This window comes from Solea senegalensis, linkage group LG9 (genome assembly GCF_019176455.1).
Source record: "Solea senegalensis isolate Sse05_10M linkage group LG9, IFAPA_SoseM_1, whole genome shotgun sequence".
NCBI classification, from domain to species: Eukaryota; Metazoa; Chordata; class Actinopteri; order Pleuronectiformes; family Soleidae; genus Solea; species Solea senegalensis.
The window spans coordinates 5,155,689-5,175,329 of record NC_058029.1 but is presented as its reverse complement, the minus strand read 5'-3'; the positions used below and the strand labels follow the sequence as shown (position 1 = coordinate 5,175,329).

Sequence of the window (19,641 nt, the reverse complement as noted above, 5' to 3'; positions counted from 1 at the left end):
AAGATTTTTGAGTTAATCAAAGGATTATTTGTGTCTACTCTGAGCAGAGGTTATGCTATGAACTTAGTGTTCACACGTTCATATTTGACAGAATATATGGAACTACAGCGACAGCCTTATTCTCTAAGTCGTGTTTAATGTATCAGAGCAAGACTCGCATTATTATTATCTAGAAACACAAGAAAAACATGGAGGAAAAGGAAAAAAACATGTAGGAGAATGTGTTAGAGAGTATATTCAGAAGAAAATGCAATAAAAAAAGAAAAGACATTGATGAACCCTATAATCAGAAACACCACAAAATGACTTTGACTTTAATTTGGACTCGTCTTTTGAACTAGAGAAGAGTTCATATTAGAGAAGGCAACAAAGCTCTCTGTGTGTGTGTGTGTGTGTGTGTGTGTCTCGTCTCTATACCAAAATCATGTGTGACAACAAAAATAAAAGGGGCAGCAACAATAATTAAAAGCAGCATTATCTGAAAAGAATTAGCCACATTAGAACAGTAATTGACGGCAGTGGGGGGAGAATGTTCTGCGCTCTCATCTTATTTCATCTTAGGGGTTTTGTTTTGTTCTGGCTGCACAAGAACAACGTCAGAGCAGCAGCAGTACAGTAGTGGGGGAATTACAGAATCAGCCCCTCAAACAGATCATGTTCTGCTGACGAATGAGAGGCTGCACCTCAGCAGTTCACCCCGTCTCCTTTTGATTGAATAGAAACATTCACACACCTTCAATATCCAGAGTTTGTCTCCATCTTCTGCATCTTCTCTTTGTTTAATCCACACCAGAAACTTCCTTTCAGGCTCTTTTTTATTCTTTCTTAATGTTTACTCCCCCCCCCAGTTCTTAATTTAATAAATCTGGATTTCTTTCCTCTCCAGTAATATTTCTCTCAGATCAAAACATCTCTTGATTTTCACTTACCACCATGAAGGGTGAGTGTTCAAACAGATGTGTGTGTGTGTGTGTGTGTGTGTGTGTGGAGGCCAGAGCATTGCTGCCCTGCCAGCATGAAAAAGGAGAGGAAGCACTTTACAAGCGATGTGGTTATACTTCCATAACCTAACTGGAGCTGGACATCTCAGCCTCTACAGGCGAATTCAGAAATTCCATGACTTCAAGGGGGAAACAAACAAAACAAAAACATCTTAGTGAGTGAGTTAGTTAGTGGAGTTTGTTAAAATGACTTTTACAACTGAAAATCCAGCAAGTTCAAAATGTGATTGGGGAAGAGTTGACGCTTTAAAGCTGAAAAAGACTCCAAGTCCACATTTCACCCGTTCACTTTCAGCAGTTGTTCCTGTATCTCACTAGCTCACTCATTTTTCAGACAACCAGTGTTAATTCCTTCACCTAAAGTTCTCTTTCAGCATTCCTGTTTCAGAGAACCGGGGTTAATTCCACAACCTAAAGTTATGTTTCAGCATTTATGTTTCAGAGAACCGTGATTAAAATATAAGAATGAATAACATATTAGCCCCCTGGCCCCTTAACTTTAGGTTAAGGAATTAACCAGGCCCAGGCCCAAGGGCTCAGGGGGCCCTGAAGCCCAGGCATCTGCTCTACCATCCCAATATCTTCACTAATATGTTATCCATTTTTAGATTTTAATTGGGTCCTGAAGCCAAATAACAGTGGTTATTACATTACATGTCATTTAGCAGACGCTTTGAGGACAATCAGCCAGGGGTGGAGTCGAACTTGCGACCCTGATGTCTTTCACACACAGGGTACCGGTCTTACACCCCCCAACAAGCAAACTTATTATAGTCGTGTTTCCATTATGGTACGGTTTGGAATGGTAAAAGCCTGCGTCAGGCTTGCATGTCAACTGAGAACAGTACCTTTACTTGGTCATCGAAATTATATCATTATTACATTATAATAACAATTATTATTATTATAATTATTACCATAAGTCCAGTGTTGCCTCTCCAAAAGCACATTTAGCTATTTGGAGGAGGACAATCTGAGTGGTGATGTGGAGAGACAAATTTGAGATGACAACCACAATACATTTAACTTAATTCTATTTTCTTTTGCACAACTTTTGGACCACCTTTGTTCATGAGTGCAGGGGTGGAGGGGCCCTTTTCCTGTGCTCAGTGGCCCCACAGGCTCATAATCCATCTCAGCCAGCACGGAGTGTTGGTCCCACCCATGGTTAAGCATTGACGCACCGTGCATGTGTAAATCCAACATTATTATTGCCATGCACAGAGCAGAAAAGTGATATCAACGGTCCAAAATGCAACCGTGTAGCCTTTAACGATTACGTCTGTGAATTTACAGTGGAGTCATAACGTGCCGTCACACACTCCTCCGTGTGCAATCACGCTTCTGTGTTCTCAGCAAATTTAATAGACATTATTGTTTACATATATTTTAATAGCCTTTGAAAGTGACTTTTCATCCAAACTCTAACACTTCTCATCTATTTTATTGAGTGATGTAGTGTTTGGCACCGCATCCTCAAATCTGTCTCCATCCAAAAGGCTCTTCCCTTCCAACGGCCTTCTCCCAACAGTGCCTCACTCTGTGTTGCTGACGTGTGTCTTTCCTTTGTCCGTGCCAGGAAAACACAGATAAGTGGTAACGAAGAAAAGGAAACACGGGAGGAAATGGAAATATATTACCGAGGTACTTCTCTCCTCGCCGAGGAGGCAGCGCTTTGAATAAAAGAGATGCGGATCATTTCAGTTCTTCTTTCTCATGTGACAGATGAAGCAAATTGCTCTTTTTATGGTGATGATGATAACTGTGTGTGTGTGTGTGTGTGTGTACAGCACACATTCCATTCTTGTAGCAGTCATGTGACTCGTACAAGAACAAATGTAGTCCTTCAACACAGATACGCACTGCTGCAACACGAAACACCCACATATGCACACAACCGTGAAACACATGCACTCTCAGCCCACGCTTATCAGCTGTTTGTTCAAAAACACTCGGCTTGATTGAAGCCTGCCTAGAGATACAAGATAAAGATGGCTGTGTCTACAAGTTGGACATAATATCTGCTGCAGCCGCTGCATTTGCGTCTATGAATTCAGAAAAGTAACGCTAAGTCGGTCGCTCTGCAGTTTGAATGCAAGCATCCGCGTCAATCCATCATTCCACACGTGCATTTTCTTCATCTCGCCGGCAAAACCTCCCCACAAAATCTCAAGCAAACATCTGTGGTCGCTGTCTTTTCTTGTGTTTCACCTTTTAACCAAAACAAGAGCCCAACTGGACTGGAAAGTGTTGCATGCAACATGTTAAAACGCCATGGAAATGGGCAGATAATGAAATTTACGTCACATGGACCCGAAAGGACCACTGAAGATATGCAGATGTGGAAAGTATGATCCAGACATGAGGAATGTAGAGTTTTCTCCTCTAACTTGTTGAACCACAAAACCACAAAACACGGTTTGGTGTTTTGTTTTTTTTACAAAAATACTCAAGAAGTTGGGTAGAACCTGCACTGACATTTGGCTGCTCTGACAAAAACTGACAGTAAAAAACACAAGTTTTCAGTTCACAACTTTCTTTTTCATTGACCTGCTCTGAAATATCACCGTTTTTTATAAAAATGCCATTATGATGACATTCAGAATCTACTTTTAATAATAATAATAATAATAATAATAATAATAATAATAATAATAAAGTAATGTGGGGGCCAGTGATCATGACTTCCTGGTTTGGTGCGATCACGTGTCTGATCCACGTGAACGTGATTATTTCCGTTTTGTCGCTGCCGTTTCTCAATTAACAGACGCAAAAGAGGAGACAAAAAATTTCCCCACAAGGAGGAGACAAGAAGCCATCTTTGCCATGCTAATTACATTCAGTATATGAAAATACATGTAGTGTAATGTAGTAGGCTGCTAATATTCAGGTTCCCTTAACACCTGACCGTTTTGCTTTCCTTTCATCCAGAGATAAACAACATTTGATTCCACTTCCCACTCTGACCCTGCATGCTGGCAGTGTTTTTCTTGGGAAGAGAGTGTTTTCCTTAACAGCAGCCTTCTATGCAGGCGCTGGCTGAGTAGTCCTTAAGGAATGTTACCAACAGGATGGACAAGGCCTGGAGTCAAGAAACATGAGAAACACAAGAAGAAGAAGAAATCAGAGTGATGAGGAGAGTATTTATACAACTTCTGGTTGTAATTTTCATTACAAAAGCCTAAAACCCACTACATGATGTTCAGTGCAATGATCCGGTTGCCAGGTTTTGCAAGTCACCTGCAGCCAATCGGCACATGAAGTCGCAAAGTCTGAAACAATTCGAAAACACAACCTGCTGAGACATACGGACACTTCACAAACCTCTCAATTTGAAGCACGATGCTTTTTGAGTTTGCGACAAATCCACCCACTCCCAACCAATCACAGACGAGGAAAGCGTGATAGCAGCTGAAACCACTGAAAATGAATACTGTGGTTCGTCAGAGAGAAAAGGGAGAAGGGAAAATGTGACGTACACTGGGAGTCCGATGACTCAGAGGACAAAGGCTTACGTCCAGTTCAAACCCGGTCGAAGATTAACAGGCTAACAGGCAGGAAACAAAGACAATCTGGCGAGGACATGAGGTGAATGCTGGATTGTATATCTAGATACTGGCCGTTTCTCAATACTCAAGTAAGCAAGTATGTACTTCCGGGTTTGAGAACCGTCCTTGCTGTTCGCTGACTTGAGTGAACTGATGCTGTTTTCCACCCAGGTGAGAGATTGTTGTTGTGATCTTTTCGTTGAAAACAACAGGTACAGGAAGTGGAAAACAGGCAAGTATAAAAATAAAAGAGGAACTGAAAGACAAACCCACGCCTGATTAAGACAGAGCCCTGACAGAAACACAGAATAAAAACCATGGTCAGAGTCTGTGTCACTATACTGGTGTGTTTTCATGAGACAGACAGGACAGTTTTAACACCGTTAGTTGGCTGATATGCTGCTGCTGACACCTCTACACCTCCTCTGAGCTCTGTTTACAGCCTCACAACTAAATCTGTCCTGTCACTGGCAGCTTTTGACCAACAGTGACTCTGGCCAAACACACAGAGCGGACAAGAGGACAATCCTTTCGACTGCTCCACTCGTTAGCATACAGGCCTTTTCTTGTGCTAAAAACGATCCTTTTTCCTTCTTGAAAAGTTTCCCTAAACATGGCATTGTTTCCCAAACAACTCCAAACGCTGTACCATATTATGCCAGGCCTGTATGTGGCGCTGTAGGGCGGCCACAGAAATACAACAAAAGGAGAGCAGGAGGGAGAGAGCTATGATCGTTTTCCCAAAGTTTAATAGCATTTTCATCCAAACTAACACTTCTCATCTACAGTATTTTAAGTATTGGATGTTCATGTGTATGGGCCCTCAGCAATAGAATCATTTTTTTTGCAATCCTGGCTACTGCAGCTTTAAGTGAATAAATAGTGTCTTTTGTCTCGTCTCCTCGCTGGCAGCCATGTTTTCAGTGAGAGTAAGAATCGCTGTCAGCACCTCATCCAACCACACTTCAAAAACTTCAAGCAGAGGGCTTCATGTGTTAGTCCTTCATACAAACATCACTCTAAGATTCCAATGCTCTGAAATCAAATAAATGACCCTTAAACAATTCAAAGGCATCAAAGTAATTAGTTAAAAAAAATAGACAGGGACTCAGAACGTGACAGAAATAAAGAAAGAAAAAAGACCCAGCCGCAAATACCAGCTTAAAGTAATAAAAGTCCAGAAGAAGCTTCTATTGTCCTGCTACGTTAAATAAGATTATCACTGACACTTTTATATGGACAAACTTCTGTCAAAAACAAATTGTTCATTCTTCTCCTCCTCGTTGCCACGTATCCTGACTTTTCAGATCTTCTCTAACCCAGAGTTATTCGCTCTAAGCTGCAACATTAGCTCTCCTTCAGTCCACAGGACAGCAGGTGGGCAGACTCACACTGCGCACACGTCAACACGGCCTTCAATTAGTGCCGTGTATGTGTGAGCGACCAAAACCCCCATGTGTCGCGCTAACCACCTCAGAACGTGTAAATTAAATTATGAGCGTGCGCCCGTCGTGTTTGGACGAGCGGAGCCGTGAGTAGATCTTCATTCTTCCGTGGATAACAATACGGTGAAAATCACTTTAGACAAATCATTAATAAATTGTCATAAAAGACACAAAATAAAACACATTAAAAATGACAGACGATGATGGAGCTGTTTTTCATGCAGTGTGGACACAAAAATCTGTTCATCAATTTGATCCTAGATTAAGATAAATATCTGATGCATGATGCACTACTACACATTAGCTCCTCCCGCTAACCCAAAGCTGCTGCCAACTTATGGTAACCACGGCAACTGCTGATTTGGGGCAACACGTCGACCGAACTCAAACCGCGTCCTGCTGTCGACAAGAAAACCACCAGCGATGTTATGCGCATGCATCATAAGGATGTAAGGCATAACTACAGAAATAACTCTAATCTAATCTAATCTAAAACTCTGTTAACACAGGCAACTCTTCTTCCTCAAAATTCTGCTCACACTAAAGCGATAACTGGAGTTGCAGGAGTGTGGAAAACCCTGGATTTAACCATAACTGGTTATTGTTACATTCATATTTTTTTTTATAAATTGTTTAAATTTGACAATAACGGTTTAGTGTGGTACATTGTAAACAAATCATGGACATTATATCAGGACATGAAACCAAGGATCCTAGTATAAACTAGACAAGCGTAAAAATGGCTAAAAGAGGGAGAAAAAAGTTAGAGGATCAAATCGTGATCTTCAAGCTAATGGCTAATGGCCATGCAACATCATTACTATGGGTCATCGGTTTGTTTACACCGTCATGTTGGCAGGAAAAGCTTCTGCAACGATGACTTTAAATCCAAAAAAGCAAAAATATTGCAATAACTCAATAGACAGAATATATCTGATCGTTACAATTCTATGGAAACAGACGACCTGGGCATTATTCCAGACCTGCTGTACGCCGACCTCTTCAACTTTCTTTTCAAACTTTCCTTCATCCCACACTGGAGAACGCTCACACATAATTTGACAGTATGTAAAATAAACAAGATATTAGCGTGAATCAGTGTTGGATTCTGTCCCTGATATGAAGTTACCACTACACAAGCAGAATTGGTCCCATCTTCTATCCTCGTTTTTGAGTTGTTTTTTATGACAGAGATCCACCTCCGCCGTCTCTCAGGATGTTTGGTGGTCTGGTAAAATGCTTGTTGTTTTTTTTCATCCAGGGACACAACAGCTATCCACTGTCGTCACTGTTTATGAAAACAGCCGGCAAGGACATTAGTTACCTGACATGCAGCAATTGACCAACATGGCTTCCTGATCCAAAGGGATTGCATGATGTCAGCTACTGGAGCTTTATAGGATCCATGTGGCTTTTTGACCAATGCAATTTATTGACCATGTACGTCTATGTATCTCTCTAGAAACTTGTGCTGTTGACCTTTTACGCCACAGAGAGACAAACAGTGAACGCTGAGGTGGATCGTGCTGTGGTTCTGTATGTTTTGGTACCTGTTGTTAATCTTGAGTGGGTCTTCTCTGCAGCGTTGGCTCAGCTGATGCCATGGTGTTGTTTGGTCTTTTCCGGCAACAGTTCAGCACTTGTTGTTATGTTGTCTCCTTCTACTTCTGGGTCAAAGAGCAGAGAGAAAATGTATCCCGTCTCCAGTCCATTTAGTAAGCGTATACATGAGTAATCTGATTTATCTAGTGTTAATCCAACTAAGAATAATTTGATTTCACTTGGACTAACGTGTTTACATAACACTCAGATCACCAAATCATTGTCTAAGTCGGACTAAAATCTGACTTTTAACATGTATGTAATGTTCCCCCGCCCTCAACATGTCCGTCCTTCACTCCACTGCATTTTAAAGCAGAGCATGATTAGTCAACTGGCTACAGCTGTGCCAGTCAACTCACCTGCTACTGACTGCTCCTGCTGACCTGCAGGCTCCACCCACCCACACACACACTTTTAATGACCTAAATAGTAGTAAATGCAGTGACTTGGATGTAAATAATAACCATGAAATAAGTGGATTGATGAATATTTTCAATTGTCTTGTGTACTTGTGTTTGCTACATCTGAAGGACCTTTTCTGGCATAAACGCTGACCTTGTCAGGACCCGTAGGAGACCTCATGGAGACCAAAACCTGGTCCTAATGAGCCGAACCTCATTACAGAAGAGCTGGTTATGTCCAGTGCTAAGATACTAATCGTGGTTAAGGTTAGGGATAAGACTCTGTTTATGCTGTCTAAATAAAAAGAAGTCAATACAGTGTCCGTGTGTGTGTGTGTGTGCATGTGTGTGTGTGTCCTGCCAGCTCCTGGAAGTCCAGCAGACTCCAGTATGGAATGTTGACAACAGCTGTGAACATAACTCAAAGAATTTAAACAGAAACCTAAGCTCATGACGCTCTCTCTCTCTCTCTCTCGCTCTCTCCCTCTCTCTCTCACACACGCACAAACATAAGATCACACACACATTTTGGCACACTGTTAAAAGTCACTGTGTGTTTTACACACACACACAGCATTTTGACAGAACAGTGCCAAAATGTGAAATACCTGTTAATTCCATAACAAGACCATTCATACGAGCGGCAACAGAAATGTCTTTCATGTTCCCTGCAGGTCATTATTAAAGCTACAGTGTGTAATATGGACCTCATTTCATTATCAGATTATAGTTAATGACCTGCAATAAAAACAATCTATTTTCAGAACTCTGCTGCACCAAAGGTCCATAGAGAAAAGGAGAGATTTTACACCACTGACATACAGGACTGCTGTCTCCATCTGTCAACGTGTTACTGTGTGACTTCAGGCTTTGAAATCCTTCGTTTAAATTGACCTCGGTGATGCAAATGTTGATTTTCTCTCTGCTCATTTTTTTGCAGTAGCATCATATCCATCAATCTTCATCCTCCAAATTGAACACCATCATCATCACCACCACCTGTGACTGAGCTCCAGATAGGATGTAATCATTTTTCATTTACTTTTTCTAATACCTAATTGGAATCTCCAAATCCGATCACATATTTGCAGAATCTGAACACACTCGGTCTGAACACACATTTGCAGATTATCGTGTGCAGTGTGTGTAAATTATGTGCACAGACGTAGCTGCAGAGTGAAATCACTCCACCGCGTCGTTCCACTTGTCCTGCTGGAGATGTGTGAGATGGTTTCTGGCAGCTGTGGATCAGGAACCAGTGTGAGAGCGAGCGAGACGGAAGCAGCTGCCTCGTTGGGAGACGATGTGATCTTCAGCCTTCACAAGTAATGAATTAACGTGTGGCAGTAACCTGACACGGCAGACTGTTGTTTGATATCTCACTTTGGCAACAAATGGTTTTGCATATTTTGGATCTTAGCTGGTTTTAATTGTTTAAGTGAGAATTGTATTGTACTATATTATCTAGCTTTAATAGTAAAACGCATAATAAATGACATCATCATTATTTATCAGGCTTTACTTTTTGTGTGTGTCTACGTAGAAATGATCCAAGTGATAAAATTCACAAGACACATTTGACAAGATAGAGAAAGAGAAGGAACATTGTTCTATACTCATACAAGAGCTGAAGCTCATGCTGTGGATGCTAGAGCGGTAAAATGGCCCAAAAGCTAACGTTCATGAAAATTCCTACCAATAGGTCAAAATATTACAACCAATAAACAGCACACAATGCAGATATAGTTAACTTTACTTGAGAAGAGACCGTTCACGTGCCAAAATAACACTAGAGAAGTTTGTAAACCTCTGCCAAGTCTCATCAGTTTCCCCACACTGTCAATTCCCCTATTTTGCAAGGTTTAAAAACAAATCCTGTATCATGATCCATGACTGGATCACCACCAATTTTGTTTTTTCCTTGGGTCATAACCCACATTCCCACAAAATATCTTGAAAATCCCTCCTGAGATTTTGAAGATATGCTGCTCCACAAATAGAGAAACAAACAAAGAGACAGAGCAATGCGGCTGGAATCCTAACTTCCTCAGTGGAAGTAAATCTCAGAATTTCTCCTCAAGATATTACGCCACATGATGAGTTTATGTGCAGCCTCTGTGTGTGAAATGATACAGTACAGTTGCCATGTACTGTAGGGCTGAAAAATAAACATAGCTCTTCTGAGACTGTGTGGGTTCAGACCCTGGACTGAGTGGCTCACTTCCAATGTTGGTAGAGAGAAGCATGTCCAGACCTGCTGCATCATATGACCAAACAGACTTGCTCGCTTTCAGTGTCTCGCTGTCACTGAGCCTCGAGTCTGCAAAAAACAAAATGCCTCCAGCCAACAGAACAATATTTAGAAGAAAGAAAAGAAAAAAAACAAACTTTAAACGCTGCCTGAATTATGCCTGCATGTGTCAAATTGATCATTATTACATACGCAATATTAGGTTTCAAAAATGCTGAGCTCCAGTCGAGTCCAACTTTATTTATGGGGTCAAACTGGGTCAAAAGCCAAAGAGTAAAAATGTGTTTTAAGGTAAGTTTTAATATTCCATGCCACTATTGTCACTTTAACTTTTTGCTTTTCTTATTTTGTGTCTTTCTTGTCATTCGAACCATCGTCCAAACAATGCTCATTAAGACTATCAGCTCTATATGACTCTGTCTGTGTTTAGATGTCGTTACACCTGGCGACAATCCCGCGCTGCACACAGGAAGTGCTTAGTTTTATGTCAAAACAGAGGGAGCAACGTTGCGCTGTATAGTAAACAGGTCGGAGGTTGACTGAAAACACTAAGAAGTGTACACTAAAAGTTTCAGAAGTGAACACTACTGCTCAAAAACCTGCCGGTTCAGCAGTTTGACGGGATAAATTCTCACAAACGCTCCCTTACTCAGGTCTGATAGTATTGCTTGACACAGAGGATGCAGTACAATGTTACTTCATTTCTGTTTACAAAGACCAAACAGAGGCAGAATAATAACAAAAGAAATACATCTGTATGCAGCTAATGTTTTTTTATTATTAATTCTATTTCCTGTGTGTGGACAAATATTGGTTCCATTATGCATTAAGGTACAGAGTGTAAACTTTATTAGTGCAGTTACATGTTGCAGCTGAATATCCTTTCTTTCCAAATCTGTTGGAGAACCTACTGTACTGTATGTAGCCTTTAGTTCATCATCAAAACTCAAAAGATGTTTCGAAACCGTCATTCTGGCCTTGAGGTGATTGTACATTTGATTTAGAGTATTTCAGAGTATTCGACCTACATTTCCACACTGGACCTTCGAAGTTTCATGATCTGCAGCACAAACTCACAGTGTTTCACCTCTCATAGTGTGGCCACTGTGAGTGGACAGGTCAGCGGAGGAGCTGTGACAACATTTCATTTCATGGCCCTGACTTTATGTAACAGACCTGTTTACTCTTCTCATTTACACTATTTGGGCAATTACACACACACACATATACAGAGAGAGAGAGAGAGAGAGAGAGAGAGAGAGAGGGAGATTCCCCCGCCCTCTCCCGGTTTCCTGTCCCAGTGTGTGTGTGCGCGTGTGTGTGCGCGCGTGTGTGCGCTTCAGCAGCAGTGAGTCTCCAGCTGCAGCGCGGTGGAGCGCACAGTCCAACAGTCCAGCAGAGCAGAGACAGCAGAAGACACAGTCCCTCCGCTGGACTCTCGGTGACTTACCACTGAAAGTGAATGACAGTGTTTGGACAGAGGGGACAGACAGAAAGATGGAGGGACAGCGCACTTTGATGTCTTTACGGGGAGCGTTATGTGTCTTCCTCGTCGCTGTGCAGCTGGAGCCCGGGACTGCCGGTGAGTTACGCACTCCTCGTGTCCTCTCTAATGTCCACTTACGTCCATTTAAGACTCATTTGACTACAACAAAACCTGAATGTGTGCGTGTTTGGGAAACTTTCTTTCCGCTTGGTTTACGCATGGCTCAGTGTGGTGCTGCTGAGAGGCGCAACAGGTGACTCAGAGCGCAGCGGACTGACGCACTGTTCAGTTATGCTCCTCACTGCTGCTGCTGCTGCTGCTGCTGGATACTGTCACAACAAACTGTGCACACAGCACATGTTTGATTACACACACACACAAACAAACACACAACATCATCATTTTCTATTCCTAATATCTCATGCTCCACTAAAGGTTTCTTTTATGAAGCACTTCTTACTGTAAAATGTGCAAACATATGAATATAATATGTATTTTTTAATCTATCTATGAATCTAAACGAGAAAAAAAGAAAAAATTCAATGTAGAAAATGAATGTCAAAATTCTCATAAAAATAAAAATGTCCATAACAGTAATAATACATTTTATTTAGAGGCACTTTTCAGAGCTCTCAGGGTCGCAGTATACGTCCAAAAATAACAACAAGCAGTAAAACATGGATAAAACAAGACATATACAAAAGATGAAAGACAGAGACGAAGATAAAAACAGATGTGATGTCATGTGGAGAAGAATCATGAGGGGAAGGTCAGTCAGAACAGGTGGGTTTTGAGTCTGGATTTGAATTTTGGGGAGAAAATGTTAATTTAAGACGTTCGTGCAAATTAAATCGCCTGTAGCATAATGTATATTTTAAGTTATCAGTCAGAGTTATATTGTCTGTATCTTTTGGTGAACGTCTGAACCTTATGTTCTGTCTGTCTGTCTGCATGTCTGTCTGTCAGCAGTATTACCCAAAAAAAAAACCTCCATGTGTCGATCATGAGGTCTTGTTGAATTGTGGAGTCCCAAGTGAAACATTTTGGAGAAAATCGGGCAGAACTTTGTTTTACATGTGGTGGGATTGGGCGTAAGCTTTTTTGGCAGAGGTCTTGATTTTCCCTGATGGTGTCAGGGAGTTTTCTTGAATTGAAATATTTAACAGGAATCCATGTGATTCTCATCAGGCAGGTCGTCCTGTAAGAGATTCCACAGAGTCATAGAGGGTCACATAGAGACTCGCAGAAAGCCAGATTAACGCTAAATGATTGGAATAGAGCTTGAATGGCGAGAAGACTCTCCATGAGTAAAGTTATTAAACTCAGAACTTTATTTGACCACATTATTCCAGTAAAGGAAGCTTTATATTGATGATGAATAATCATTAATACGGGTGTACATTTTTAAGCTGTAATGATCTTAAATCTTGATGAAACACTGTGGCACGTGTACCACCAGTGGTTCGCGAGCTTCCTCTGTTGGTACTTGGAGGAAAGGTTTTGTTTTGTGTTGCAGTTTTCCACGTGTTATTCACCTCATTTTTGATAGGATTTTACTTCTGTTTATGTTTGTTATATACTGTCTCTGCTTCTGTCAGAGATTTCTTCCTGTTAAAATGGAGGTTTTTTTCCTCACCATGTCAAGTGCCTTGAGATAATGTACTGTATGAAATAGAGATAAAAATATAATTGAAGTGAATTTATTTTGCAACATAAATATATTTGCACAGTGAGGTAAATGTCGTCTCATCTTTTACTTTGAAATTCTTTGAAATATCAACCCTAAACAGTCGTTTTTATCCAAACTTTTTTCATTGGATCAGACTAGATGCTCAGACCAGTGGAAATCACAGATTGTGGTTTTGCAAAGACTGTGGATCTTGCAGGGTCACTTACAAACAGCATTTACTGAAAATCTCTGGTTTCCTCTGTGTTTCCACATGTTTTCTCACACCGCCGTCTTGTTTCTCGGCCAAGTTGTTGTCTGTTTTTTTTCTGCTTCCTGTTTGCTGAGAGCTCATCAATTCCTCGTTGACACTGTCACGACACTGTTTGCGTGAGCCAAGACTAAAAGACATCAAACGTGTTTGTGTAACATGGAAACTCGAGAAAGACTGGAAACAGCTTGGATTACCTCCTTACACTAAATCACTGGTTCCCAAAGACTGGGTTGGGGGCCCACAGATGAGTCGCAGGAGATTTCTTTTAGGTCTTCAAAGGAATTTGCAGAATTTTCCCAACCTTTCAGTTAAGAAATATGTTTTAAAAATGTGCAAAAACTGTGAAGTTGACAGACGTGGCTGTAAATGAGTCGCTGCATGATGCAGACATTTGCTTTTGATGCAATTTATATTGTGTTTTGGGTCATAAAATGTGGGAAACGCTTGGGAAACTGTGATGAGTCACAGCTCCAGCGAAACGCTTGTGATTTTTTTTCACCTTGGGTAAATTTGTCTGTGACTGTGGAAATCATTTAATGTGGTGTCAGACCAGCATGAGCTGTGATAATTCATACATGTTGTTTATCTTCTTCATCTCCTTTGCACTTCTCCTCCTCACTGCTGTTTGTTCCTGCCCTCCACCCTCAGAGGAGCCTATTTTGAACCTGGAAATCCCACATACCAGAAAGATTGTGTGGTCGTGCAGCATTGTATGTGTCAGAAAATAGCTACACACACACACACACACACACTTGTTGTTGATTTCCCTGGAGCACTGCTCATCACTCTCCCTGCACCAGAGCAGCCTCACTCTTGTGTTATGCAAACAACAGGGCCGTGTCATTCTTTTGTTTTTACATTGCTTGTTTTTCACTTGACTGGTGTAGACTTGGCGGTGCGCTGTCATAGGAAGGGTCCTTCACCCTTCCTTTTCAGGGAGGATTTGTCATGTCGGGGCAGAGGTCGCCCACCGTGTACTCAGGCGTTCTCTCCAAGACAGTGGCAGAGTAAGAGAGAAAAGTTTAAACGGCTTTATAAAACTGCTGAACAACGACAAGTATAGTTTGAAAAAAATAGCAAGGGTTCCAAATGAAGTTCTGTTTTTAATTAGAGCTATAATAGTTTATTATTATCATGCAAAACTTATAGTGTATAAATGAAATAAGCAACAACAAAAATAATAGAGACGTGGATCATCAAAGACAACCTGAGAGAAGAGAACAACACAACTTCAGCTTGTTAAATGTGAATATTCTGCGTTTCTCGGCGTCTCTGTGACTCTAAACTGATCTGCGTATATTTAATGTGGACAGAACAAAACGTAGAGAAAAACTTCAACAGGTGAATCCATAAGTAAATTAATTGTAAGTAAATGCTGGAAACTATTTATATCCTTATGTTTTCATCCTTGTATGAAAGTATAGGAATTGTTGAGGCCTAGTATACACAAGAGAAGAGAAGAGGGTCGCTCACTTCAATCCCGCTGAAGTGTCTCCCTTTGCTTTATTACCATATTAGTCCTCTTCCCCTTTGTGACTCGCTTTGCTGCATCTCCAGGTCAAAGAGGAAGAAAGAAAGAAGGAGGGATAGATGCTGTGGTGGCAGAGAAAGCATGGTAATCTGAGAGATGAAGATAAAGATGAGAGGAATGAGAGGATTAGGGTTAAAATGGAGAGAGGGGGGGATTAAGGTAGAGTCTTTTGTAAGAGGGATAACTTTGAGTAGCAGAGGCAGAGAGCCCAGCCTCCTGCTGTGTGGCAGTTATGTGGCCCTGTGCTGCCTCTTGCCAGTTGTCTTCTCTCGTTTCAGTGACCAAAAAAGGATTTTTTTTATACCTCTACTTTATATTTTCCATGCCACACTGCTTCAGAAGAGCCTTGTCAACTTGTCAACTTGAATAAGAAAGTAACGTACAAAAGTGTATCATGATACTGAACAATGGAGTAAATAACTTTTGTTGTGGTCGCAGGGATGAGAATCACAGGTTACCTCGCGATACCAATAATATCACGATACAACGATTCTGTGATAATCAATGTATTGAGAGACAATCATGTAGCGATACATCACGATATCTGTCTAACTGAAGGAAACAAAATGTTAACGTGAAAAGCTAAAAATGCAGGATTTCTCATAAAGTCCATGTACTGAACATGGATGGAGCATCTCTTAACGTAGCTTTCTCCGCCATTATCCCGCTGTAAAATCCCTCTTCCTCATCTTCAGCCAGGTAACTTCCACCCAAGTTTCTCCCTCATTCATTTCAGCAGCGCCACCATGAGGTGACATGAAGCAGCGATGCCCGGCGAGTGAAACTGTCAGGAACTGTTTAAAGGTCTCAAACTCAAAAGGCCAGTGAGCATCTAGTCTGATCAAAAGAGGGCCAGTCAAGTGGAAAAGAAAAAAATTGTAGTGTAGAATTGCATTTGTCGGTCATAATAACAGACACTAACAGGACAGTGGCTCTTCAGGGGTCAGTTAGACTTCAGCTGGGGTCAGTGTCCCCATGGCCCCGCCTCTAGATCCGCCAACAGTCCAGTCTCACGTTTGTCGGAACAATCACTTCAAAGACACTTCCAAACACTTTAAGTCTTTGTTTCAACAGTTGAACCTTCTCAGTGACACCATGCTATAGAATGTTTACATGCTGTGAAGGCTTTTCTCTTTTTCCATTAACAGTAGAGTAGAGTTTGGAGCAGCCTTTCCTGTATATGTGATAAATCACAGTCAGGTTTCCTGTCTGTCCTTCTGCCCACTGTGAGCTCACATCCTCTGTGGTTTGGGAAGAGGAAGAAAGGAGGTGGGGCAGGACATGGAGGGGGATACTTCAGCTGGTGGAAAGGGTGGACTGAGATATGAGGTGTTTTTTAAGTTGCAAAGCTGATAATGTGAAGTTTTGTTCTGTGGCAGCTGCAGCTATGGATTGGATATAGATTAGGTTTATCAGCAAGGAAGATGAAATGTCACTACCCAAAATGTTTGTTCTAATACAGTGGCTCTTTTTATACTAAGATCCACCTGAGAAAATATTGAGCTCTTGAACCCTTTAACACCTAACCCTCAAAACATGTATACAGCTTATTACATCTTATTTTGACCATAAAAGGAAAAGAGAAAGTCCTGTAACTAAGTGCTTTTTTCCATTTTTCCAGAATACCTCTTAGTTAGTTAGTTACAATTAATGAACGCTAAAATACTCTTTTACTTAGAAAAACACTGCAATTGCACATGAACAACACTCTGGTCAAAATTCCCCAGCTCCACTCTGATCACAAACACTGGTATCGACAGTAGAACAGTATTTCTGATTTTTTTTAATTATGTGTAAAAACATCTACACTGCACTTTCTCTGATGTAAAAACATTGCACAGTAAATTTTGTCGCGCTGAAGTAACACTAAAACACTCATATTGACCGAATACACTCAAGAATAGTGTTATGTTTAAACACTACAAGACTGTGTTTGGTCTCGGTTGTAATTTATGTCCAACTGAAACTCCCATCGTTCCTATTTTGCTACTTTATCACTGCAAAATTTATCATGCATCCAGTGCAGAAGAGTTTTCACTCCTCCAAATCTCCAGTTTCAAATCCAGCCGCTTCACGAATCATCAGGAGTGCAGTTTAATGACAGCCGGCGCTTTCCTGTGACGCACTAAGCTCATTGGTGTTTTCACTCACTGTGATTCACACACACACACACACGGACTGTCAGGAAGAGGGAAAGTGCCGCAGTAATAAAAGAGAAAGTCAAAGTACTTTAGCATCTGGTGCAGTGACCCACATACCACCACAGACCTCTGTACACAGTTACCCTTTGACTTCCTGAACCGCCGCTAAACGCACGGACTTCAAAGTTAAGACTGTGAAGTTGCGGCCCAGCCCCTTTAAAGGTGTAGTGTGTAACTTTTCAACTCGTCGTTAAGCCATTATTTTTTGATGACAATCGCACACGTGTGCACAAGAAGTGATTCGTTTTACGTCAAGACTGATGAAGGCACGGAAAGCAACTTAGCGTTAGCAAAGTGAGACACCGGTAACAGGTTGGCGTGTGGCCGAAAAACCCAGGACGTGACCACGAAAAGTTTCAGAAGTGGATTCTATGGGTGTGGTATGAGGATTTGGAGAGGCGCCAGCACTGTTTGAGTAATTAACCAGAATTCCTAAAAGGAATATTATGGGTATCGTGGACCATGTATCGCGTACTGTATCGTAAGGTACCCAGTGATTCACACTTCTATGACAGATACATGATTATTGTGATTGATTTCCCACTTTTATTAACTGGAAAAGTTATTTACTCCATATAGAGTGAATGAATATGCAATATTACGTATGCCAATTGTATGAAAGAAAGAAAGAATGAAAGAAAGCTGAAGCAAGGTCAACAGTGAAACTTCACTGATACAAACTTTTTCATCAGTTGTCCTAAAATACCTACAAACATCAAAATACGTATATTGTTATTTTATTGTAATCACATTATTATTTATAATATTATTCCTTAGGGCCCTGCAAGATCTGGAGTTCACTCACTGGTCACCTGTTAAACTGCTGATTAATACAAATCAGCCAAATTGCATGGCAGCAACTCAATGCATTGCCAAGAAGACCTGCTATATTTCAAACCGAGCGTCAGGATGGAGAAGAAAGGAGAATGAAGTGACATTGAATGTGAGATGGCGTCGTCTGAGAATTTCAGGATCTGACGATTCACTGGGATTTTCACACATAACCGTCTGAAACTGAAAAAGGAGAAAACATCCAGTGAGCAGCAGCTCTCTGGGAGGAAAATGATGAGCAAAATGACCGGACTGCTTCAAAATCATATGACCACATTAAACTTGGGAAGCAGCAACAGAGAGGCACACTGCCTGCCACTTTATTAGGTACACAGGACACTTAATAAAGTGGTGCATAATCAGTGTAGCAGCTTCAAAAACATGGTAGGTGACATGGGCTCATTCCACAAAAATGTGCTATTATGTCACAGCATATAAGATGAAGGAGAAAGAATGGAGGGAGTGAGAGAGAGTGAAAGAAGGGCAGGGAGGGAGAGAGGGAGGGAGGGTGAGACAGACACAGAGAGCGGAGATGGAGAAGGTCTGTTTCATTCGTTCCCATGCAGCATTCCTTGGGTGGGTGTTTCTGGCTCCCACACAGAAAAGGTTCTCTCCAAACTTTATCACGTTCCTTCTGTAAATATTTTCTCTCCTCATGTTGCTGCTGCTTTTCTGTTGCACTGTATCGCTGAAAAGGTTCCCCTCTCGCTGTGGAAATCATGATAAAACTGATCTGAAACGACACTGTGAAATCATTAAAAACAATAAGGATTTGTTATTACTATATTGACACTAATAAGTAATTAAATCACGATTCACTCAGGCTACTGAGTGTCTAGTTTGGTCAGCAAAAAAGACCTCAAAATAATAATATATATCATGATATTTCACGTAATTTCAAAATAAAAGTATTTGTTTTGGAATATAAAACAAATATAGGAATATAAACGGATTTATGATGCAAAATAAAAAAAACACATACAGAAATAACTAATTATAACTTAATATTAAGTGGCGGGCCAAAACAAATTGATTGGGGAGCTGCATGTGGCCCACGGCCGTGAGTTTGACACCTCTGACATAGAGACTCTGTGTGCTCTAACTCAGCAGCTTTTATTTGATAATTGAGATGAGCTGATGTGATGGTCAGTATCAATATTGGTCTGATATTGGTCAAAATCACTGCATCAGGTATCATGGAAAAAAAACACTAAAAGTCCAACACTTAACTTTACTGAGCTCCCAGTTTAAAGACATGCGTCACCAACGTCATGTGACCAATACACAGAAAAAAAGCCCCAAAATAACGGGTGTATTTTGACTGTAGTGGACGTAGATCATTGTCAGCAGATTCCGAGGCTGTGAAATCAGGATGAGACAATTTTATGTTCCGAATGTGCGAGG

At 41.0% G+C, this 19,641-nt stretch overlaps 1 protein-coding gene across 1 annotated transcript in view; it reads left to right on the top strand.

The window, feature by feature from the left end:
• Positions 1 to 11,570: 11,570 nt before the first annotated feature.
• The window catches only part of LOC122775221 (TGF-beta receptor type-2-like), a 28,967-nt gene continuing 20,896 nt past the window's right edge, over positions 11,571 to 19,641 (top strand). Inside the window, exon 1 of the mRNA XM_044035038.1 lies at positions 11,571 to 11,830. Within this exon, the coding sequence (XP_043890973.1) occupies positions 11,746 to 11,830 (85 nt within the window). The 5' untranslated portion in view covers positions 11,571 to 11,745. The remainder of the gene's footprint in view (positions 11,831 to 19,641) is intronic.